The sequence below is a fragment of the Pipra filicauda genome, unplaced genomic scaffold (assembly GCF_003945595.2).
Source record: "Pipra filicauda isolate LSUMZ 115617 unplaced genomic scaffold, ASM394559v2 scaffold38_size3968069_pilon, whole genome shotgun sequence".
Lineage (NCBI taxonomy): Eukaryota > Metazoa > Chordata > Aves > Passeriformes > Pipridae > Pipra > Pipra filicauda.
Window position 1 is genome coordinate 577849 of NW_024104520.1, and position 23716 is coordinate 601564.

The 23716-nt window shown below is 36.9% G+C and overlaps 2 protein-coding genes and 1 long non-coding RNA gene across 24 annotated transcripts in view; 2 read left to right on the forward strand and 1 right to left on the reverse strand.

Moving 5' to 3' along the window:
- The window catches only part of APBB2 (amyloid beta precursor protein binding family B member 2), a 179423-nt gene extending 175129 nt beyond the window's left edge, over positions 1 to 4294 (forward strand). For all 16 annotated transcript variants that reach the window (XM_027731626.2, XM_027731624.2, XM_027731628.2 and 13 more), the window contains one exon: positions 1 to 4294. In XM_027731626.2, the coding sequence (XP_027587427.1) occupies positions 1 to 168 (168 nt within the window). In that variant the 3' untranslated portion in view covers positions 169 to 4294.
- The window catches only part of NSUN7 (NOP2/Sun RNA methyltransferase family member 7), a 21887-nt gene continuing 2310 nt past the window's right edge, over positions 4140 to 23716 (reverse strand). For 2 of the 7 annotated variants that reach the window (XM_027731652.2, XM_027731653.2), the window contains exons 2-12: positions 21335 to 21694; positions 20891 to 20949; positions 19381 to 19511; positions 18217 to 18369; positions 16786 to 16969; positions 15001 to 15211; positions 14216 to 14359; positions 13620 to 13721; positions 12973 to 13090; positions 9536 to 9653; positions 4140 to 7432 (exon numbers count right to left, since the gene is read on the reverse strand). In XM_027731652.2, the coding sequence (XP_027587453.1) occupies positions 6944 to 7432; positions 9536 to 9653; positions 12973 to 13090; positions 13620 to 13721; positions 14216 to 14359; positions 15001 to 15211; positions 16786 to 16969; positions 18217 to 18369; positions 19381 to 19511; positions 20891 to 20949; positions 21335 to 21647 (2022 nt within the window). In that variant the 5' untranslated portion in view covers positions 21648 to 21694 and the 3' untranslated portion in view covers positions 4140 to 6943. Of the gene's footprint in view, positions 7433 to 9535; positions 9654 to 12972; positions 13091 to 13619; positions 13722 to 14215; positions 14360 to 15000; positions 15212 to 16785; positions 16970 to 18216; positions 18370 to 19380; positions 19529 to 20890; positions 20950 to 21334; positions 22763 to 23716 lie in introns of those variants that run through there. The other 5 variants (XR_003542639.2, XM_027731646.2, XM_039385016.1 and 2 more) reach the window with 5 other exon arrangements.
- LOC120323970 lies at positions 8057 to 14008 on the forward strand. Its single transcript, XR_005564933.1, has 2 exons — positions 8057 to 9517; positions 9934 to 14008. It is a non-coding gene; the product is annotated as an uncharacterized LOC120323970 (long non-coding RNA).

Genomic DNA, 23716 nt, shown 5'->3' on the forward strand with positions numbered 1-23716 from the left:
TTACGGTATCAGAAGTGCTTAGTAGCCAGACCTCCTTCACAGAAAGTTCGACCGCCCCCACCTCCTGCAGACTCGGTGACTAGAAGAGTTACAACTAACGTAAAAAGAGGAGTGTTGTCTCTCATTGACACTTTGAAACAGAAACGTCCGGTCACTGAGATGCCATAGCTGCGCAAGAGGGAAGATTCTTCTAACATTTAACTGAAGATAACAGTAGCTACACTAAGGAAAATGAACTGACGATATCTGGCCTTCCATTTCAATTGCTGATGCTTTGTCTTCAGAGAATTTACCTTTATCAAAACAATATTAGACAAGCATGTTCTCTCGTTCTTGCCACCATCGTCTGATATGAAAAGAAGCATGAATAATTTTTTTGCTGTCAGTGAGTTACATCATGGGCAATGGAAGGTTTGTTTGATTGTAAATACATGAACATTACCTAAACTCACACAAAAAAAGAATATGGCCATGTCCCTCCCAGTGAACTCATGCTAAAGTCCGTGGAGTGAATGATGCCTGAGTTAAAATTTCACCTTCTTGAGCTGGATTTGTCACAAACCAACCTTAAATCCTGCAGCACTTTGCTGTGTTTTCAACACTGGAATGGGTACCAAGTATTAGCTACCATTGAATTACTGTAGATTAAATAACAAGGTTTGTTTTTTACAGAACTACACCTGTTAGTTTTAAATTGTTTGTCAGCGTTGGTCTAGCAACCACTGTAACATCTCCCTGACATGCTTTGGAATCATGGTGTAATTATTTCATCTTTTGGTTACACATTGTGGTCTTAGAGAAGAATCGTGTTTAAAACCAAATCAATGATGAAAAATCCAGAAATGGTTTTAGTAATTGAGTTGCAGGGTGATCAACTGAAGCTTTTCAGCTTTAAACATACAAATGAAACTGTTGGCTGTTAAATTTATTCTCCTAAATCTGTCATTTATTCATCAGAAATACCATTTGTTTCATGCAGGGCTCAAAACAATCAGGATTAAGTAAGAAATAATGATTTTATTGTCTTAAAATTGTTATAGAGGCTAAACTATTCCATACTTTTTCCATTCAAGTGTTTGATGAAATGTTCAATTCCGTGTCTGGTTGCACAATTCCCCCTTCCCTTAGAGTTTGCTGCTGAATACTTAGCATGCCAGAAAAAGAACAATTATGTTTCTTGTTATTTACAAAATTCCATGAAATTATTTTACTTTTAATGCTCTTGTAACAAAATTAGAAGAGAGTTGTTTTCTGACAGGGTAGTGCTTCAGGTGATACAATGTTATTTCAATGCTTTTGCTCCAAAGGCTTCATCTGATTGCTTTCATTGACACACCTGCAGACCCTCACAAATCAGCCCAGCATTGCCCTCAAAATTGCACCTCAGGCTAATTTTGAAATGCAGTTATGCATCTTCAGTCTTTCCCTTGGCCATCTTCTGTCTAGACCTGCAGATTGGTACACACTTTGGACATGGAACATTAAAAGTATTTTTAACTTGTGTTAAAAATGTTTTGCCTCCATTTATAGATAAGTTCCAAACCTTAAGTGTCTCCCAAGTCTGCAAATCTGGTCATACTGCAAAGATAAAGGAACATTGTCAATGTTATTCTTACAGTAACTCCTTTTTATTTTACTATGCAAGAGACTGTTAGAAACAAACTATTTTCTTTTTTATTTCCTTGTTTAAAGAAATTAGTGACAACACCTGGGCAAAGTAACTTAGGAACACAACAGGAAAAGAATGACAATTCCAGAAATTTCTGCATTGAAAAATGCAGAAATATCATTAAACTAAACTCAGCATGATGTATGAGCAAATGTCAGGTGAAGGCTAGCTATGCAACTATGGTAATTATATTTAGCTCTCTAGAATACGCTCTGAAGAGCTGATCCTCCACACATCTGAGATCTCTTCATGACAGAGATTCTGCACCTCAGGCACTGAAGCAATTGTCTCCCCTCTCAAGGCTCACATTCTTGCCATCTCCTTTGCACCAGCTCTATTGCTTGTACAGCTGGAAGAGAAGCTGCTTGTGCTGAGTGTGCAGGGAGAGCTGCAGGTGAGGGGGTGCAAACAACTCCCCTCCCCCTAAGCAGTACCAGTGGTTTAACCGAGTACAAAGCCAAATCACAAAGCATGGGCATGGCAGCTTGCGTACCTGCTTCTATAGTTTCTGATATTGATCCCAGTCACCTCTGCTAGGAGCAGTATAAAAACTCACTTCCTATCAGAGAACTTCCCAAATCTTCGTTCGCGAAGCCCAGCCATGAGTGAGATCAGAGAACCACAGAACTGTTTGGGTTGGAAGAGACCTTAAAGATCATCTGGTTCCAACCCTCCTGCCATAGGCAAGGACACTTTCCACTAGACTGGGTTGCTGAGCCCCATCCATCCTGGCCTTGAACACTTCCAGGGATGACTGCCCTTAAAATGTGGTGGCTAACACTGTACCTTTAGGTATATTTGTGAAGTTAAGAGATAAAAGTTTCCTTTTTTGGCATTGTGCCAGTGATTCAAATTTTATTTTAAATTACTTTACAGTGTCTTTTTAAAGTTCCAGCTGGGAACAGCGTGATTTGGGATTTGCAACTGTTGTACAACAGTGAAATAATTTTAAGCAGTATAATTAAATTTCATCATTGCACCTCTACAGTGCTGATTCTCCCCAGGAAAGATCCAGACTAACTAAACCAACACTTAGTGAGCAGCAGTGTGAAGTTCTGCACCAGTGTTGTCAAGGCTATGAACATCTGGTTAGTTTTCAGTAGCAATGTGTGCAATTGCAGGAAGGGCTGAGAAGACAGAAGGGTATTTGAAAAGCTGTACTTCACTCACCAATGTTTGTTTTAAGAGGTTTGTGTCTGTTAACAAAACGCTGTTGATTTTGCAAGTATTTAAGTAGTGTGCTTAATGGTCTGACTATATGTGGCCTTTTTGCTTCAGTAGATCTCCTTATTCTCCAAAAGATTTAATATACATCCAGGTGTTTGCAGAGTTGGAGCCTAATATTGCAAAGCCCCTTATCTTTTGTTAAACAGTATATTCAGATGCTCTTTTTACCATGGCCAAAAAAGTATGTATGGGGTGTGTGTGTTTGAGCAACTGCCACTGTTCTAGTTGATGTTATAGCAACCCTTCAGTTATCTATGCATTTTTTATAATACCTAGTGATTCTGTAGACTGGCAGCCATGTTCACTATGCCTTGTATGTCTGATGCCATATTCTAACTTAACCTGTTAAATACAGCTTAAAATATTTTTATTTTATTTATTCTATTTTTACTGAAATATCCTGCATTATTATGTTGATGTATTGTCTTTACCGGACGTGCTCTTGTAACATTCTCCACTCTGTATACTATAGGTTGCCTAAAAAAGGCAGGCTTTGTAATTATTTGTAGTCACATTTTTATTGAAGTCTGTAGAAAAATCATGTAAAGCAAAGCTAATTTCTTCAGTTTTTTCAATGCAAGTACTAAGTTAGAGGTAAGTATCACGTGTCAGTCAGTCATGTCATTAACACACTCCCTTGCAGAAGCAAGGAAATTTATTTTCAGTCAATGACTAAAAGATAAAAGCCTTTCTTTTGAAATCTGCAGTGCTGGCTGAAGGTTTTATTTAAGCCACTTACTGTTTCATTTGAAGGGGAGCAAGGGGGGGGCTGTGAGAGATGTAAGGCCACAGAGGCCACCTACAGGGTGGTTAAATGGGAATAACAAAAATTGCATGGAAGGGCATAGAATCCATTCACAGTAAAATGAGGTTTTAGTGATATACTTCCTGTGCAGAGTCACATGTACCTAGAAAAGTAATATGCCCTTTTGAGACAGAGGAACAAAAACTATGTAGTATCTAATAGCTTAATCAGTTCTGTGTCACTGAGGGTTCTACATCTCTTTCCTTTTAAATGTATCAAGCATTTCATAGATCATTTACCTAGAGATCTAAACTGGTTAGTATATCACCCATGGAAAAGAGAACTTTCTCATTTCAACAGTGAGTATGGCCTCAGCATTTCATCATCAATGGCATCAGCATTACCATCGACCACATTACTCCTTTCTTGGGCAGGTTCATTAACACATTGCTACAACTTCTATGTACAGTCAGCCAAAGCAGGTTTGTTTAACAGCAGTAAGAAAGAAGGAAACACATCCACTGTTTATTAGGAGAGCCCAGTCTTACATAAAGCACTTGACTGACACAGAAAAGGACAATTTTCCCTGCTGTTGGCCACTTCTCCACATTTAAATGTAATCTGTTCTGAGAATAAATTTAGCTGCATAAAGTGATTGTCTCAACTGTTACTGCTCCATGAAACTGGGAAATTATTTTTTTGTTCCAAATGGTGGTTGAGGGACGGGAAAAACAAAGTGGTGGCTTTAGAGGCAATAGCAGTACAATGGAGACTTTTGCATCTGGAAAGTTGAATCAACAGTTTCTAGTTGAAAATTACAAACTGGGACAACTGGATTACTGAAAAACAGTTACATAAGATACAGTTTTACTGTAAAAAGTCATTGAGTGTTAACTTAATGTACAAGCATCTACAAGCCATCTGGACCCAGTCCCAGATGTTTCCACCAAGTGAAGCTCAGTGCTTACAAAGCTGCTGACCTGCAGAGTCAAAATATTCACTCTCTGATATTCTTAGTAAGACATCAAGATTCTAACTGGTTTAGCTTCCATACCATTTCAAAAATGCAAATTCTGAAAGCAAGATGAGGCTGATTGTGGGACATCATGACATATATTACATAAGTAGCCCAGAAATTCTGTCATCAGACACATACATGTATCTTCTTTTACAAGTAATTTTAACTTTAATAATGAATGATACAGATCTTGATTTAAAAAAAATCATTCTCTAACCACAGAATCTCTTAAGTTTATTTTAACCATTTAACAACCATACAGGAAGAAAAAAAAATTAAATCTTCTTAGTGTCCATTCCCACTGTCCAACATGTAGAATCTCTCCTCCTCCTAGATGGTTTTGAAATAAGAATTTCTTTTTTTTCCAGTTCTACATATTGTGGTGCACAGGTCTAAATCTATCCTTACAGGTTTGCTCAAAAACAAGAGCAGAATTCACTATGTATTTGGAATGGGTAAGGACCATGGGTTGCTCACAGGGATATGCAGGAGGTATGGGATGTCTTTGCCTAGGAGAGCTGGCTCAGATTAAAATGCTAAAAGAAATTTTCAGTGATTCAGTGAAGCAACAATATCCAATGAACACGAGCCAGCTGTTTATGTTGCTGGTGTAGTATCATTCACATCCTTTCTTATAAAGGTACTGCTGATCCAGCGACACCGACTGGTGTGGGTGAAGAAAAAGTAGAGATGTTAAAACATTTTCTCTGGATCGATCTAAATCCAGACCCATATGTCAAATCAATTAAGATTCCATACTACATTTTGTTGCTGCTCATGGCAACACTCTTGCCAAGTATCTTAAATGGCTGCCTAGAGGAAAATTTCTCTTCTGGACCACAGCTACCTTTGCCTTTCTATATTGCTGTGCTGTTTCATTTTTAGAACACTTCTAAACACAAATCAGAGTATTGCTAAAAGTATCTTCGTGTCTCCCTTTATGCTCTGCTTAGATGATAAAACAACCGTAGCTATTTTACAGTTATTTAATCTTTGCTGGGAAGAGGGAGCAGCTTAGAAGTCCATGACTGTTTCCAAAGACAGGCAAACTACTCTGTGTTCAGTCATTATTCAGCTGACTAGCAGTAACGTTTATAAACGTAAGTTGTTTTGACAGTATCAGCTCTTTTTCTTTTAAGAAATTGATCAGGAGCAATTATGAGCCATGACATAGTCTGACATGACATTATGATGACAGTTCAGCATTTCTAACATGAGAATATTTTATCCATTTTTCATAGTTAATATTTTGAAGTACACTTGAGTAGAAACCAAGGGAGTAAGTACAAGAAAGCCTGTGCATGGCCCTTAGTATACTTGGCCAGTTTCCTGTACAAAAGTTCACATCTAGTTTTAGAAATAAAGGTGAGCTAACGAGCTTACTGTGCAAAGCATCAAAGTGGAAACTCGCAAAAATGGTACCTAGAACTTGTAAAGAAAAGTAGCCACTTAAAAAATGCAGTCTCACTTAAAAAAAATACCCATTTGAAATTGATTACTCTTACAGAACTAGGCCATGATGGGGGGTCAGATGTATGATTTAACTTGTCAATTTAAAGCATATAACAAGAGATTACAGTTTTTTGACCTCACTGCTCGCAACAGTCTATCAGCCTTAGGCAGCTGAGCTTCGTTCACTTTAAAGTGTGATTAGTGGATTAAAAATTACTATATAACCTGGAGATTTCTACACAAATAGCCATAACATAGCTCTTTCCCACACCAAGATTATCCTGCATAAATATATACTGTAATCAAAGAGTATTGATTGATATACAGGAATCTTTACCTTCTGTATAAAGGAAGAGCCAAGTTTGAAGGTTCCCATGGTCAGAGATGTTTAAGCACAGTTGGCTTGACCATTTTAGACAGGGGTGGTGGAAATATTCAACCACTTGGACCCTGTGCTCCAGTCTGGCTATGAAAGTGATGGTGACTTGATACCCTGAGTTTGTTTCCTTGCAAACTTTCCTATGGTGTTATCACTCTGGAGGCAAAGTGATTTTCTCAGGCTTCAATATAACCCCGTTATGTCCTGCACGTGCCCTTCGAGGAGGTGTCTCTCTCAGACACCTTGCCCAGAGGGGACAAATGACATGTACGCTTTGGCACTTCAGGCACAGTTGTGTGTGAATCAGGTTTGGTAGATTTCTTCAGCTGAACGTGGCTGTTTGTTTGGTGCACGTTCTTGTGTGTTACTGACTGCTTTAGACACAGGTATGTTATGGACTGCTTTAGGCACGGCTGTACTACTGCCTGCTTTTGTTCTGAACACATTCTTCTGTTATATGTCACTGACTGCTTTTGTTCTGGGCACATGCTTTTGTTGTGTTTTACTGACTGCTTTTGTTCTGCACACATTCTTTTGTTGTATGTTACTGACTGCTTTTGTTCTGGGCACATGCTTTTGTTGTGTGTCACTGACTGCTTTTGCTCTGCCCACATGCTTTTGTTGTGCTTTACTGACTGGTTTTGTTCTGCACACATGCTTTTCTGTGTCACTGACTGCTTTTGTTCTGGGCACATGCTTTTGTTGTGTGTCACTGACTGCTTTAGACACAGGAACTTCAGCCTTAACATGAGCTCCAGTTTGATGGTGAAGGGGCTCTGCAGCCTTTGGCTTTCTATCAGTACCGGTAACATTACGTTTACGTCGTTTTACTTTCTGCTTTTTCTCTTCTTTTGGTTTTTCTTCAGAAATGCTATCTAGTAGTCCTTTTTCTGCAGCATAAGCCAAAATGTCTTTAGCAGGCACTTTTTTAGAAGAATATTTCTGAAAATTTCAAAGGAAACAACAATGAATCTAAGTCACAACACAGAGCTGCTCAGAATTTACTCCATGAGAAAACTGTGGCAGAGTCTAGCAGAAGGATTTAAGTCACATATGATAAATGCTAACCAAACTATTTATTCATGAAATTAAGAACATGACTGTTGTGTAAAGAGTATCAGAGCATTTGCTTCTCAGAAACTTTGTTCTCTACTCCTCTTTGTTCTCTCCCCCAAAGAGGGGAAGCTCAGTTCCAGCCTGCATGTCTGACTTGTGGTTTAACCCCAACCAGCAACCAAGCTCGCTCATCCCCCACCAGTAGGGTCAGGGAGACAATCAGAAGGGTAAAAGCCAGAAAACTCATGGGTTCATAAGACAGGGGTTACTTGGGAAGACAAGTGCCATCACTCCAAATGTCCCCAGTTCCTCCTTCTTCCCCCCACCTTATATACTGATCGTGATGTCATATGGTATGGGATATGCCTTTGGTCAGTTGGGGTCACCTGTCCTGGCTGTGTCTCCTCCCAGTTTCCCAAGGACCCCCAGCCTCCTCACCAGCGTGGCAGTATGAAAAGCAGAGGTGGCCTTGGCTCTGTGTAAGCCCTGCTCAGCAATAACAGAAACATCTCTGTATTATCAACCCTGTGTTCAGCACCAATGCAAAGCACAGCCCCACACCAGCCATTGGGAAGAAAATTAACCCTACCCCAGCCAAAGCCAGCACACTCCCACACTGACCTGCTCTGTGATGTGTCTGTAATAACATGCATATACATTACACGTGTGTGTGTGTGTGTGTGTATCAGGAGTAGTTACTAAAATACAGAAATGTTATCAGTAACATTAAACATGAATAATTTTCCCTATAATGAAAATCTTCCCTCATAATACAGAAGTAAGGAATTCTCAGACTAGATTAAGTAGGAACCAGCTCAGCATCCAAGCATATAGAGAAAAAATAGGGAAGAAACTACTTAGAACTAGCTAAGAAGAGGGTTTCTGTAAACCAGAAATTTCAGTTTAAATTGTAAGTACATGTTTTCTGCTTCATGGAGAATGATCATTTCCCAAATAACCTAAAAATTGGCCATAGAAGCAATTGCTTCTGTCCATTAGAATTTGACAAAAATTTGACAAAAATTATTCAAATTAACTACCTGAAACAAAAGTACTTGTTTCTCTAGAGGGATACAATATGGTAAACAGATGTACATAGCATGATTAACTAAGGAGCTAGGTTAAAAATATTTTCTATTGAAAAGAAGAAGGTCAATAATAGGTAAATTAAAGGCTTTTCATATGTGATTCTCTTACTCTTAATAAAATCTTCTCTTCTAGTTTCCCCTAAGAGACAAGCTTCTCTCAAGCACTGTGATCACAGTATGACAGAAAGTAGCACAAATGACCAAATAAGATCTTCTATCATAAATTTGCAAGGAAATTCTAATGAGCTGCTCCCCCCCAACCCCACCCCTTCCTCTTTTGGTTAAAAAACTCTTGCTTTTCTCAGACACAAGGGGAGAATGTTGATGCTCAGAGATGCAAACTAGCCCTTTAAGGCCTTTCCTCAGGAACTGTGCCAACATTTTTCCATTTACTCAGCAAAAGCACCCTGCCTTTCAAGCCAGATTTGCATATGCCTTAGTTTGGGAAGGAAACATATTCATACCTATTTCACTCAAATTATAATAGTGTCACCCATAGGGTTTAAGAGTTTGTCTGCTTGGACACTGCAAAATCCTGGTGACACATATAAAAAAATAACTTTACTAGACACCATTTATCATGAGTCTAATCAACCTATGTATTTCATTCCAAGGTATGACAACAATATATTTCCTCTTGATGTTGCTGGCACTGACTTGGATCATGGGCCTGCTCTGACCAGGAACAGCTCCAGAACAACAGGCACATGTTGGAAAACTGCGCTCAGCATAAAATTCTAGAAGTGGCACATTTCAACTGCTCCCTATCCTTTGGTCTTAAGACAACTAAAGAGCATCCAGGAATTTTATTTCAAATGTTCAATTTCATTCATTCTTTTGTGGAAAATTGCAGTAGTCATCTTCTGTGAAGTGATTTTAAATGGTAACTTCCTCAGCTTACCTCTCTTTCTAGAACAGCTACAAAACAGCCACTGGAAATTTCTGATGGCTCCATTTTGAAAAAAATTTCAGTGGAAGCCTCTGAATTGGAGCAAGTAGAAAAAACGGGAGGAATAAGCCTGTAAAAAATAAACAAAATACCAGAAAATCATATTTAAGGATATAAAAGGAAATAAACAAGGATGCATTAAAAGTAATTTCCAAATATGCCTTTCAATGACATAGCTTTATCTTAATTTTAAACAACTGCAATTCAGGAAAGGCATAAGAATTCATCTTTTTAGAAACAATGGGGGTCTTTCCATTTTTTTCAATAATTCCCATTTTTTCCAATTAATGATATTAACCACCAGATAATAAATATGTATTAATATAATGAAAAACTTTATTCTTTCTCAGGTCTGCAATTACTGGATTATCAAGTTGTCCATGAAGTTGGGGAATGACCTGAAAACACTAAGCAGCTCAGAAATTGCAGAGATATTGACTTTGAGTTAATAGTATATGCTCATAATAAATAATATATCTAAGCTAAAAACCTTAGGTTAGCAAAATTTGCTAACCTAAAAATATTTTTAATAATTGAGTGATGTTTTTCCAGTTTTCCAGTTTTGCAGTGCATCACTGGGGAAGAAAGAACTAGCCTTTTCTCATGTTTTCCTTGTATTCCAGGAACGCCAAGCTGTTATAAAGAGGCCCCAGGGACTTGGCTCATAAGGCTGCTAAACTAGTACTAAGAGGTCTCAGTATGGAAAAACACTCTCAAAATGTCTTTTTGCAATTATAACCCACTTCCTTTTCACATCGCTGAGGAATATAAGATAGAGCCCCTCCTCAGTGCTCCATTAATCCTCTTGAGAGAGAGCTTTATTCAAAGATGGTTATGGAGAAATGCATATAATATTTGTAAGCAATATCCTGATTTGGCTGGCTAGTTCATTTCTAATGGGAAGTCTGCAAAACTGTTTCTAAGTTTCTACCATAATTTGGCTTTTTTTCTACATGCCTTTGAACTTGATAAAACAGACTACAAGGCTCCCATCCTCCTCACATTATATGTCCTGTGACACAGGAGATTTTTCATTTTACACCAGCTCACTCAATTAAAAAAAAAAAGTGATTAATTTTTATTGATTAACAAATTACTGTTAGCAGGAATCCCTTCAATGGATGGTCTGACCCTGAAAAATGATGCAGAAATTAACTCAATTTTGATACGCCAAAGAGAAATGCATGAGTGGTTTAGATTCCTCTCTAAACACACCTGTTCACAATGTGTACCCTTACTTAAGGTGAAGCCTTTGCTATAAACTGTCATATCCTTAAGGTAAACTCAGCTTAGCCTGTGGGTACATGTTTAAAATCACCCTTACAAGTGCACAGCCCTAAGACCAGCTGTATGATCCCAAACTCCAGCAGAGCCTTAATTTGTTCAGCACTACTCCAGTACTGCAGAGTAATTCCAAAAGATATAATGCACATAAGCACAACTGGTGTAAAAGTTTCTTGAAAACCCTCAATTTTATTGGAAAAGGAAAATAATATTAAGTAGACCTGTGATGATCATACAGGATGTTTTATTAGTGTAACTTCCCTCTCAAAGACACTACTGTAAACACTGGGGCTAGTAATTCTGCAACAGTTTTTTTCATTCTATACTGCATTGTTTTATACTGCATTGTTTCAAGTAGGTTCTCTAATTAATTCTAAGGAAAGTGTAAAAGAAATTGTTGTAATACATGCATCTCAAATGGCTTGAGCCATATAAGACATCTTAAGACAAGCATAATCACACTATACATTTTATTTACGGTGTTCTATTACTGCTGGTTACCAGCAACTTTACTGTAGTGAGAACTGTGCATGAAAACATCCAAGATACTGCATAACAGTGCAGGAGAAACCAATTCTGAAATTGTTATTTATGGAGCTCAATCAGTCTTCAGTCACAAATTAGCTCAAGTCTACCAAAATCCTAATGTAATTTTATTGTCCCTTTCTGACCATCTGAGATGGCCTTGTATTTGGAAGTAAAAGTATAATTTGGTGGTTTGACAAGTTTCATGATGTTTCTGCAAAACACTGAACAGATTTTGGTTTGGCTTTGAGGGAAGGGGAGGTGTTTTACACAAGGGGGAATTTTTTCTAAAATAATTAAAGTTCTGAGAACTTTTTAATACAAATTCCATTATATGTGTTACGAATGTATGTATTATTTGTGTTCAACTACTTTGGAGACCATTACATTCCAAGGTTCCCTGAGTTCTCCCCATAGCGTAATAGCTGCATAAAGATCAAGACATGACAGAGTCCACAAAATTTCAAATTCCAAAGGAAAACACAGTTTACAGCAAGAGCCATAGATGCTTTTGGACTAGCATACCATCACTGGCAAGACAAGCCCTGATTTCATCCCACTTAATGTAAAAATTCAACCAGGCTAATTCAATTATCAGTGAATTGCAAAAAAGATGCATTTTGTTGCACTATGTCTTAACCTTATGAATAATATATAACTTTTCAAAATTCTTCGGACTGGCCACAGTTAACATTTACCATTTTAATCATGCAAAATTTAATTACACTGAATATCTTGAGCCACAGTACCTTTCCCTGCGATAGCCAGCATATTAACATCATCTAAGGTAATATAAAATCTAAAAATATGGTACTACTCTTCTGTGCTTTTGGCAACATACACTCTCTTAACCTGCATCTCGTAATCATCTATTGTATCTATGTGCAAGTGAGTGCCAACTGTTTGCATTTATCTATTGTGACTGAAAGGAAAATTCAGAAAGTACTCACCAGCCTTCTAACGATTTCTCTGTCTGACAGGGGTGACAGCTGACAGGTTTTAACTACATATAAAGTATACATAACACATACTTTTTTCATATATACTTGTATTTGTTATGATTGCACAGGATGATCTCTTACTGTAACCCATCCTCCCCACAAGTCATTCATCTGAATACAGGGATGAGCAATCCTACAGCTAGTGTTCTTATTCTTCTATATTATTCTCACAATTTAAGATTTAACTCCTTTTTCCTTCGAAACTGATCATTCTAGGTCAGAAGCTGAAAGCATGCTAGCAAGTTCCCTGACTTCTAGTCTCCATTTTATCTTAAACTAGCTTCATTCTCTGAATACTGATAGGATAAAAGCAATAGCTCCATCAGAAGAGTGTTATTTCCAACCAGTGATGGTTTCCTCCCATCTCAGTTTCAGGTGAACAAAACTATTAGATGAATAAGTCAATAGAATACTGCTAAGTACTCTCATAAACATCAGAAAAAATGGCATGACAGGCAGCAAAAACTATTGTAAATATTAATTTAATGCAAGACACATACCAGTCTGGGAGATAAGAATTATGCTATAATTTAAAGTTATACTTTAATTTTTCCATAGATAAAACTACTCATTCCATACCTATATGGTTGTTCTTTATCTCCTTCCACTCCAGATTCCAGTGCTTTTTTCACTACTAGTTCATTTTCTTGTGGGTAAACTGAACAAGTGCAGTAAACAATAGCTTGTACTTTGTTAACTACAAAACAAAACAAATTTTCTACTGTTCAGATTCTTCATACAGACAGTGGCTTGGTAAGGACTGAAAACATCACAAAAATTATGCTTGGATGTCACTTTTACCAATAAGAATATCCTCCTGCACACATTAGTATGCAAACTCTAATGGTTTTTAATAATTAAAATGTTAAATATTTGCAGATCACAGCACAAATTCAAAGCTGTATCTATCTTTTCACACAGCTACAAAAGGAGAGGGGAGGGAAGTGGCAGCATGCAGATGGAGTCTGACTACATTTGCAGCATTTCCAAATCAGAGTATGACTAAGTCACAAGCCAGTTCTATACACAATGCTGAAGTCTGGTGAACACTAGGACACAGAGACACCTTCAGATTGGAGGCGATCATTATTCAGGGGTTTTGGTTACATGCTTATTGTTAATTAATAGAGTAATCCATGTATTTTTAACAATGTAAAAACTGGTGATAGTACAACGGAATCGATAGTACGAGGTCCTCCCAGAAACTGGAGAACTAGCACACTTACATTTCAGTGCATGAATCAACTCGTTAAGCTGCCTCTCAGCAAGAATACCAAGTTTATCCTCAGACACAAATCCCTGGAAAAGGTCTCGTAGCAACCCTGCATCTAAAAGTAGAGAGTTGTAAATTTAGTATTGCAACTTAGTGTCTTAAAATTCAGTTGTTTGCAGAAACAGACGTGGTTGTTACTAATGCAGTTAGAAGGTAGGTTTTACAAATTAGAATACCAAGAAGTGCCTAATTTATTTGTTTTCCTTCTTTACCTGTAATTACTGGTGCCTCTTATTTGCTTCTATTTAATGAAAATTGTACAGTGAACAGACTTATACAAACAGTCAATAAAGGAATGTAAGCAAATGGAAAATAATATACATATTGGTATATTGAAATAAATTTTCTGCCTATAGTCTTTTTACTTTAAAAAAAATATATACATTCTGCTCCCCAGAATAACCCTCAAACTTCATACTACCAACTTGAATCAGACAGAGAATTATGCAAGTTAATATATATGTTTTATAGTAATTAAAATAAGGGTTTTTAAATAAAATGATACAATTTACTGAAGTACCTACACAGCTCTTCTGTATCAAAAGTTACCTCTGTGTTCACTTAAAATAAACTCCATTGGATTGCCAACACCCAGTCCAGAGCATTGTGGTAGCAGCAAAATAACTTTTGCCTTTTGAAGTCTTCGGTCTGTTGGTTCAAGCTCAGTAAAGTCTTCATGCAACAACCGAATATCTGCAAAATAAAGGAAGAACTCAACAGTTATGCATTGCAAGCAAGCCTACCTACAGGTGATACAAGTGAAGAGACTGTGCTGTTACATAGATTTCTACAGAGCTAGAGCCTGCTAGACCCAGATCCTCCAAATTATAACCTGTGGATTTCAAATGGATTGAAAGGCTAACTAGACCTGCATCTTCCACTGAAAAGACAGCTGATGGGGTTGCAGGGTCTTGTTGCATTCTGTTCTGATTGTGTCCTCTGCATCAACTGGACAAGTACATGTGTTTTGAATTAACACTCAAACAGCCGGAAATCAGACTGAAAGCAACAGCCAAAGTACCAAATAAATGGACCCAAAAGTTCCCAGCCACCAGCTACACCAACTGCTATACAGTAAGTACTTCTATGGAAAAATTCATCTTGACATTTCAGGAGCTTCCATGTATAACACGGTTAATCTGCGACCTTCAATTAACTTGACTGTAGCTGAAGAGCTGTCAGCACACCTTGTGACAAAAAAAAAAGTTGTTACTGCCCTCGCCAAGTCTTCAAAGAAGAGATCTCTGAATTCTGATAGAATTATGCTGTATTTATAGATATCACAAACATCTGTATTACAATACTTTTTGCATACCAACTGTTTCAGCACCTACTTTCACATCCCATATGACTGAAAATATTCCTCAGTTCTTCTTCTTTTGCTGAAGATTTCACACCACAAACGAAAATTGTGGACATGCCATGATTTGTCAGCACTGACATATGGGCAATGGTCAGATAGGAACCTGTGTGAGCCACTATAATGTCGTCACCTGCATTCAGCAGCGCCTGTGCAGAGTGTACTGCAAGGCTGCGAGACTTATCCTAGAAAACAATGACACAAAAATTAAGTACAACCATCTATTTTGGTTTCTATGAATGCCAACCTTCTTTTCCAAATTAGCAAAGTATTTGTTTTCATAGGAAATGGGAAAGAAGGGAGGAAAAAACTAACCAGAGATAGCTCCTAACACAGAATTAAATGAAGTACAAATCCGAACAGTCACTCAATAAATTTAAATAACTTAATTCTAAATAATACATTTAAAAAGCATAATATCTCTATAGGTGAAAAGAGAGAATGCATATCATCCCCATGAGGGATGAAGAACTCCTAACAACAGCCAGAAAAGAACAAACATAGGCCACAATTCAGAACAGGCAGAATTAAGACAGAAATGCAAAACTATTCACATAGCTCTTGACAATCATTACAGGAGAAATGAAGTCCTTACAGATCAAAGATCAAAATTTTGCTGAAATCTGAACAACACAGAGCCAGATTGGAATGCAGAAAACACAGGGACCATTCAAAAGGAGTCAATGGCCTCATACCAGTGGTGATTAAGAAAAATCATCTCCATCAAATTACTTAAAAAGGCAAGGAGTAAAGATACTGACCACAGGTACAAGGTCTTGCACCAAATCTGACAAACACTGATAACAAATGGAAAGGCAGGAAAACACCGCTAAGCCTTTAAGTTCACGTCATTGTCTATGTACTCACAGCATTCAAGCACCACCCTTCCCACCAAAGAGACAGAGGTTTTGAGAGTTTTCTTTCCTCATTTTGAATACTTTTAAGTAGTAGTACTCAGAATTTGTTCCCATCACCTATGGGGCTCTCATGTATTGTCCTTTTCTGTAAATCTTCTATTAAAAATATGCACACTGAAATTGAATATTGAATAGTGAATCACTATTTAAGTCAGGCAATAAATTTTGAGGCTCAAGTTTCCCGACAATGCTAAGCATCTAGTGAAAAGGTCCATTGAAATGTTTCTGCTAGGCACTCAAAATCATCAGATAGTTCAGATAACTCGTGGTTGTGTGTTGTTGCACAGTTACTCCAAACCACTGCTCTACAACAGGAACTTCCAACCAACCTTGTCTGGGGAGTCTAATGACAGTAAGTCAGGAAAAAGACCAGTGAGGTTTATGGAGATCTAGGAACCACACTGCACAACATACAAAGAAGTGTGATCATTCCATCCCAAACATGCAGTTGAAGAGGAAGAAATACTACAATAGCACACCAATACCTACTAACTGGGGGAAAGCACATAGAGATACATCAAAACTTTCCTCACATTTTTTAGAAGTGAGACTGCCTCTTTGATCACTTTTTATATTTAATGTCAAGAGTTTTAAGATTAAATTTAAAACATTCTACTAACCTAATTGTACCTATCAATTATAAGCATTGACATTTGCATGCTAAATTTAGTAAGTGAATGAGTTTGTAACCTTCTAATTACCAAAAATAACCAAAACCTTAGGAGACTATGTTGCTGCCTGACTGATTTAATAGGATGGTCACACAATACACGACCTCATTCTAATGCAAAGCAATTACTTCAGTTTGCAGATCATCTGACTCAAGGGTGACATCAACTCACCTGCAGTAAGAGTTTGCAATCTGCAAAAAGATCTAAATTAAGCAATTCTTCTTTAAGAGAGGAAGGAAAAACCAATACATCGTGGCAATGTTGGTCCATGGCATACGTATAATGGTCAAAGTCTGACACAGATTCAACCTTTGTGAGTCCCTTCGTCTCCAAATCTCTGATAACATCTTCAAGGCTGTTAACATACAACTCTGACCATTAAATATGCAAGAGTTACTTAAGCAATATAGTTTACATTGATAATATGAATTTTTTACTTCTGTTAGTGTGTGCATACGTACGCATACATACATAGGTACAGAATGCCATACTGCCTGTAGGAGGGGAACTTACCATATTTTAGGTATATAAGTTCTGGTTTGAAACAATTAAGTTAATAAGTCTGATAAAATAAATTAAGAAAGATGTACGTGTCTCCAGAGAATGATTCAAAGCATCAAAACAGAAATGTCCATGTGCTCAGGACACACTGTAGTAAATTTACTGCTGGAATGCTTTAGTTCTTTCAATTGCTTTCAATTTAGCCCAACTCACCAATGATTTTAATGGCTGATAACTGAAAGAATCCTTGTGTAAATGTAATGAAGGCATAACTGCTGAGGTTAGCAATTCAAATATTATAAAGATTTAAAGGTATATGTAGCAACACTTGTTTGTTGAACAGTGCCATAGCCTTATATGGTACATTAAATGTGGGATGAATGCAGCAGCTTTTAGTCCAGTCTTATTTAAGGGCTGCAAAGTCACAAACAGAGTAAGACACATTATCTTCTAAGCACCAAACATTGGTCCAAGACCAGAGTAGAAAAACAAAATTCTTGAAAACATTATAAAATGGATTACCTGTCTAACAAAACAGATAACAGGATAACTTGGTATGGTTCATGTATCAGTTAGTACAGAACTGGGAAGACCAGTTATAGTGATGTATAGACTATATAAAGTAGTCTACAGAATATAAGAATTTTTAAAAGTGTGTTTTTATTTCAAGTTTACACCATCCTTACAGAATAAACACCAGTTTAAGTATTGTATCTGTCTCAACACCCTTTGCCAAGATTATGGCTTACAGTAATACATCCACTTTTAAAGATGTTTCCTCTATCTTCTGTCATCAAGTTTACTCATCCATATTTTTTTTAACTTTATTTCCTTGTTTTTTTTGGTTAAAGACCCACACAGGCAACAAAATAGTAAGAAAAACTGTTTCACAACGTTGTTACAGGGTATGAATACCATTACTGCAATATATAAAAACTACAAGCAAACATAACACAATGGAACTGGACTAATCAGAATTTCCTGTAAGAATTTTAAATTACTGGTAAAAATATAACCTGAGAATTCTAAAACAAGCACGGAGCAACCTATATCACTTCATATATAAAACATCAATACCAAATGATACTTTGAAGTCCTTACCTTATTTTAAATGTGTTTATCCAAACATAGAAAGGTAAAGCAGAAACTCTTTGTTCCTGCTTCCATATGGTTTCTGGTACAAAGTGTTCAATTGAAAGAGCATCGTATTTAATGCGACATCGTGCCAGTGCAGCTGCTGCTTTGGTCCTACGACTGCAAAAACATAGTCATAAGTTTAAGAAGAACATTTCCTATCCTAGACAATGGTAGATGCAAGGTAGTAGTCCACAGCTAAGATTATTTCATTTAAATGCAGGTGGGACTGGAATTATGACAGGTGACTCTCAAATACATTCACTTTCTCAAACAGCTTAAAAAACCCCAACCCAATATATTTTGGAACTTCCACCTGTGGAATACAATCATGAGATTCATTCAAATGTTTGAAAATGTAAATACATACATGTGCAAAATGAGCATTTGATGAAAGCTGACCTGTTGTACAGAAACAACACCAACACAAGTATGATGGCAACCAGGAGTCAGAGAAAATATGCCCAGTCTTTTCTCCCCACAAGCTCTTGATACATGATAATGCACAGCAAATAAAAATTGTTGGTGAACTACTTCAGATATATTACTTACTGCCCTCCAGCAATACCTTGCACTTAAGATATCCATGAACGTTTTGGGCTACTCTAAATCCAGCAACGGCACAATTTTGTCTAATAAATGCCTTTAGAGTTCCTCATCTGACTAACAAAACAATAAATATAAAAATGTTTATTTTACATACCCTCTTTTTTGTTCTAATTTTTAAAAATAATAAATATTTAACAAAGTTCCATAATAGAAGTACTGCTAAATAGATGCATGTTATTCCATTCCATGACCTCTTGATTCTATTACACTCATATTTATGAACATTTACTGAATATTTAATTTCTCTCCTAAAATTGTATGATAAAAGTTTCAACAATGCCAAAATACGCCAAGATGCTAGTAAAATAATCCATAATATAAGGATGGTTTGTTAGCTGTATTTTTCTTAACTATATAAATATGAAAGTTTCCCTTCAAACTAGGCTCTCATTAAAAATTTATAAAGGCCACAAGATTTGAAAATAAAAAACCTGCTTAATAACTATTATTAAAAGGTACTGGTTATACAAATCTGCATTTTTGCTAATATATATCAACAAAAAAAGCTCTTTGCACATATACCTATATAAATAATGCCCTATTTCCTGAACTTCTTCTACAGGTTCCTCTTCATCAAAAATCTTTCGTGCTTCAAACTTTCGGTCTTGTAGGTCATAAAGCATCACAACAAGCAAGCTGGTTAACTCATCCGGCTGCAACAGAAACGCATCTGGATAGCAAAAGTGACACAAAGTGTACCTTACTTCTGCAAAAAGATCCATATCAAACAGCATTCTCCTGTGTAAGAGGCATTAAAATCTCCAGTGAAATGCTTATTTGCAAGAATACAAAAGTAATTCCTTATGGAGAGCTAATAAAACATGAAGATTGTGGTTTTTTAAAACTCAAAATACACATTTTGTAAGTTATTTAGCTTATCAAAATTAAAAACATTCTCCAAACACAGATAAAACACTACATCTTAACAACTTCTAATGTTATCAGCATTGAACCATTGAAATTGTTTTCTCCTTGTTAAGGAATTGAATAGCAAAGCTAACAAAAACTTCTTGTCTAAATTCATCTCTTGTGGGATTCTTCTGTATGTAGTAACCCATAAGCTCAATTGTAATAACTGTTCTGCTGTTGGGATTTATGTAAAATCTCCTTTCCATGTCTAAATTTTTACACCAGGGAGCATCACTGCTTAAGGACAATAATTAACAGCACTTCTGTTACTATTGTCTACCTCTTTCCATGAAATTCCTACAGTTATTATGCCTTCTAAGATGCTCAACTTCTCACAAATATGACCAAAATTAGTTAGAAAACTCAAGTTATCAGGGAAATACCACCAAACACAGAATGTTAGCATGTAAGTCTTACTTCCTTACAAAAACAAGCAAAAGATAAATGTGTTGGATCATTTGCCTGCTCACATCAATCTCCACAAATAACATCAGTTTAAGTTCATCTTGCAATTTGCATAGCCATCAAAGACTAAACTGGAAGGAACAGCAAATTACTCTGTAAGGTCTAGAATTTCTTTTCACATCAAAGCAGGAAAGTATGTTCAGAGAGTAGCCTGGACCAATTTTTGCCAGTACAATATTTGTATACAGTATGGTTTGCCCAGGAAATGAAATGTGGGTTCAATGCATTTTTTTTTTGTCTGTTGGGATTCTCTCCATGGTTTCTAATTCCCAAGGACAGGAAGGATACATGATTTTTTTTCCCTGCTCACAAGGGGACACAGATGGAAAGGAAAGCACATGGACAATCTGACTGAGCAAGTACTACCCTGCAGTAAAGATTACAGCTCTCTCTCCCACCTTCTTTCTTTGAAGGTTTTGATTCCCTTCAAAAGATTGTACGGTGCAACAGAATCTCACAAACAACATACCTAGTACTCTGGAGACAGAGGCTTTGGACAACTATCTAAAACGGTCAGCAATATTTCAGTCTGAGGCTGTCATATAGTTCAAAACAACAAAGGCTGCTTTGAAGAGTGTTGCAGAATCCTCAGAAAAGATTCTAATAACATCAATGTAGAAAATATAAAATTTATTTCCTCACAACAACATTCACTTACTATTGACTGGCATGGGTAAACACCACTATCTAACAATATTTCTTCAAGAAGATCTTGATCTGCAAAAAAAAGAAAATGTTGACAAGTTATGCTATGAAATCTACAAAATTCTAGGGAAGAAAAAGAAAACCTGATAAATCACTAAATTGTAAGTTTAAAACATCATGAAAATTAAGGGTAAATTCAATCATAGAATCAAAGAATAGCAACTTTATATAATTCCTTTACATGAAAATGTATAGGGTTTAAATGTTTGATTTCACAAAAGGCTAATAACACTTAGCTATATTTAACTATTTGAGGCATATGAGTCGTCTTGTAATAACCTGCAGTTTAACAAAGAATTCCTCAGATCTCTGCTGTCAGAGATCAACATGTTGCTTTCCTGTGTTTTCCCTGCTGCATCATTTCTGTTGGCAATTGTTGGAAAAGTTTTGTACTTACATTTTAGAGCACTGAAAGCCAGTTCATAAGATACACGCCTGGAATGCTCATCTTTAAAAGCTAGCACGGGAGATTCCGAGTTATCGCCGTACCGCACTAGCATTTTATCCTTACTCTTTTCAGTACGAATGCCTTGAAAAATCTTAGCTGCATTCATGTATACGGAGTCGGGATAGCCATCCTTCTCAATTAGAGTCACTGTTCTTTTTGCAACGGATCCTTTTTCATCTGAAATTTTAATTTCACTCAAGTCTGACGTATCATTTATAACATCCTCATGTGAAGATACCAAGTTACTTTTAGAACCTGGCATTTTTCCAGTTGCTGACTGTGTAAGTGCAAGTCACAGTCCTGCTGCCTCTGCAAAAAAAAAAGTTTGCACTGAATCATGAAATTTTCTTTTGCTAGAATAAACTCTTCCCTTCATTTTCAGGTTTTCAATAAAACTTATTTTCTTTTTTAGGCACTAATGCTGCAAAAACATGTATCACCTATACTTGTATACATCTATCATCTTACAGTATACAGAGAAGTATTTATAAGTTTTCTTACCTTATTTGTTTTCACCAATGCCAGTGCAAAGACTGTTGTTTGTTTCAAAGAAGTCAGTGCTTTACAATAAATGATCCTAAACAGACTGTACAGGGAGATCTGATTCTCTGTGTCTAATAAGAAGCATTAGTATTGTGGACAGAATAGAATCTCTTACTAGGAATTCTCCTTTAAGAAAAAAGACACCACTGAAATTTCAAAGCAGACATCATATCTTCCAAAGAAAAACCATCTTGAAAAGAGTAGCAGTGAATTCCAAATGTTTGTCCACTAACTTGCACATCTGTTCTTAAAAGCGGAAAAGAGAGATCACCTAAGTGTTACATATTTAACACAATACCTAAACAGCAGAATTTTAAATGCAGGAAATCCATTCTGAGAGTTTCTGAAGGTATTATCCAACTCTCCATAATCCCATGTGCATTTCTTAAATTCTCTACACATCCTACGTAAACAATAAAATAAAAACTACCTTCCCCAGAGATGGAATGGAGTTTCAAGAAAAAGAAAAATAAAAAGGCCCAGTGTTAGCTGAATGCAGAAATATGCTAAAGTCCCACGTAAAACACACCTAAAGTATTGGATTTACTCTACTTGCTCTGGTTGTTATAACATGCTTTTATGATAACACTGGAAGGTGTTCAGAAGAAGGCTAAGCCAGAACAAATTTAAAGATAGAATTAATATTTATTTTTTTTTAAATACAAACCAGTCTTAACGTCTGGGGAAGAATAATACAAGAGAACTGTGAGGAACTTAGCAGCTTTAATACAGAAAGTACAGAAAGTCAGGCATGGATCTGGTGCTGATAAATATTTTAGAACTAACAGCACAAAACAGCAGAATTTGGGGGTTTTGCCAGTCTGGAAAAAAAAAAAAAAAAAAAGAAAAGAAAAAAGGTGATACTCTGATCAAACTGAAAGGATCTTCTTTTTGCTACATAATTTAGTTCAGCAGCATTCTCGAGCTTTTTCCCTGCACTCCCCAACACCCCTCAGGGTAAAATACATACTTCTCAGGCCAGACATACTTGCTCAGCACACTTTTTTTTCCTCTTCCCTTTCCTGCTCACCATCACAATAAACCATAGTGGCAACACTGGATGGCAGCACAGAGTTGGAGGGGAAAGAAGGAATGCAAGTTGTTGCTTTTCCAGCAGGCAGCCATGAAATGCCTCATACTGAGCCAGCACTCCTCCATTCGAACTCCCTTTCCCGAACATTGGTGACACTCAGCCCATTTCTCCCCTCTCCAAGACCAGCACAAGTCAGTGTCCAACCAGCCCAGCATGCTCCAGACAATGGACCAGTGTTCCTTCCTGAATTCTGGCAGCTCACCTGGAGGAGGCCACATCTCATTCTCCTTCCCCAGGATTTGCTCTCCAAAACTAAGAACTGCTAACACTATCAAAGCAATTATTCCCATTTCTTTACAAAGGCTTCAGGCAAATAGTTTCCTCTGGTGGGAGCTTAGCTCCAACATCTCTAGTGTTAGATGCAGCACTGATGAATCCATGGAGCAAACATAAATTAATTGTATGAAGCTATATTGAAACAGAACAAGCAGTGTTATCAAAAAAACCCACTATTCTTCACTAGAATAAAGTACCAGATTACCTAAACCAAACAGAAACTCTTGTGCTTAGAAAAGAAAAAAATCATAAATACTTTCAGGGTCTTTTAAACTAATTTCACCAGCAAACTTGTATACGACTTCACAGAAACATGGACACCATCTAACAGGGACCTGGAACTCGAACCCCTTCTCCAGGTGAACATAAATATTCCTGTTTAGAATATGTAGCAAGTGAACTATGTCTGTGGTGTCAGG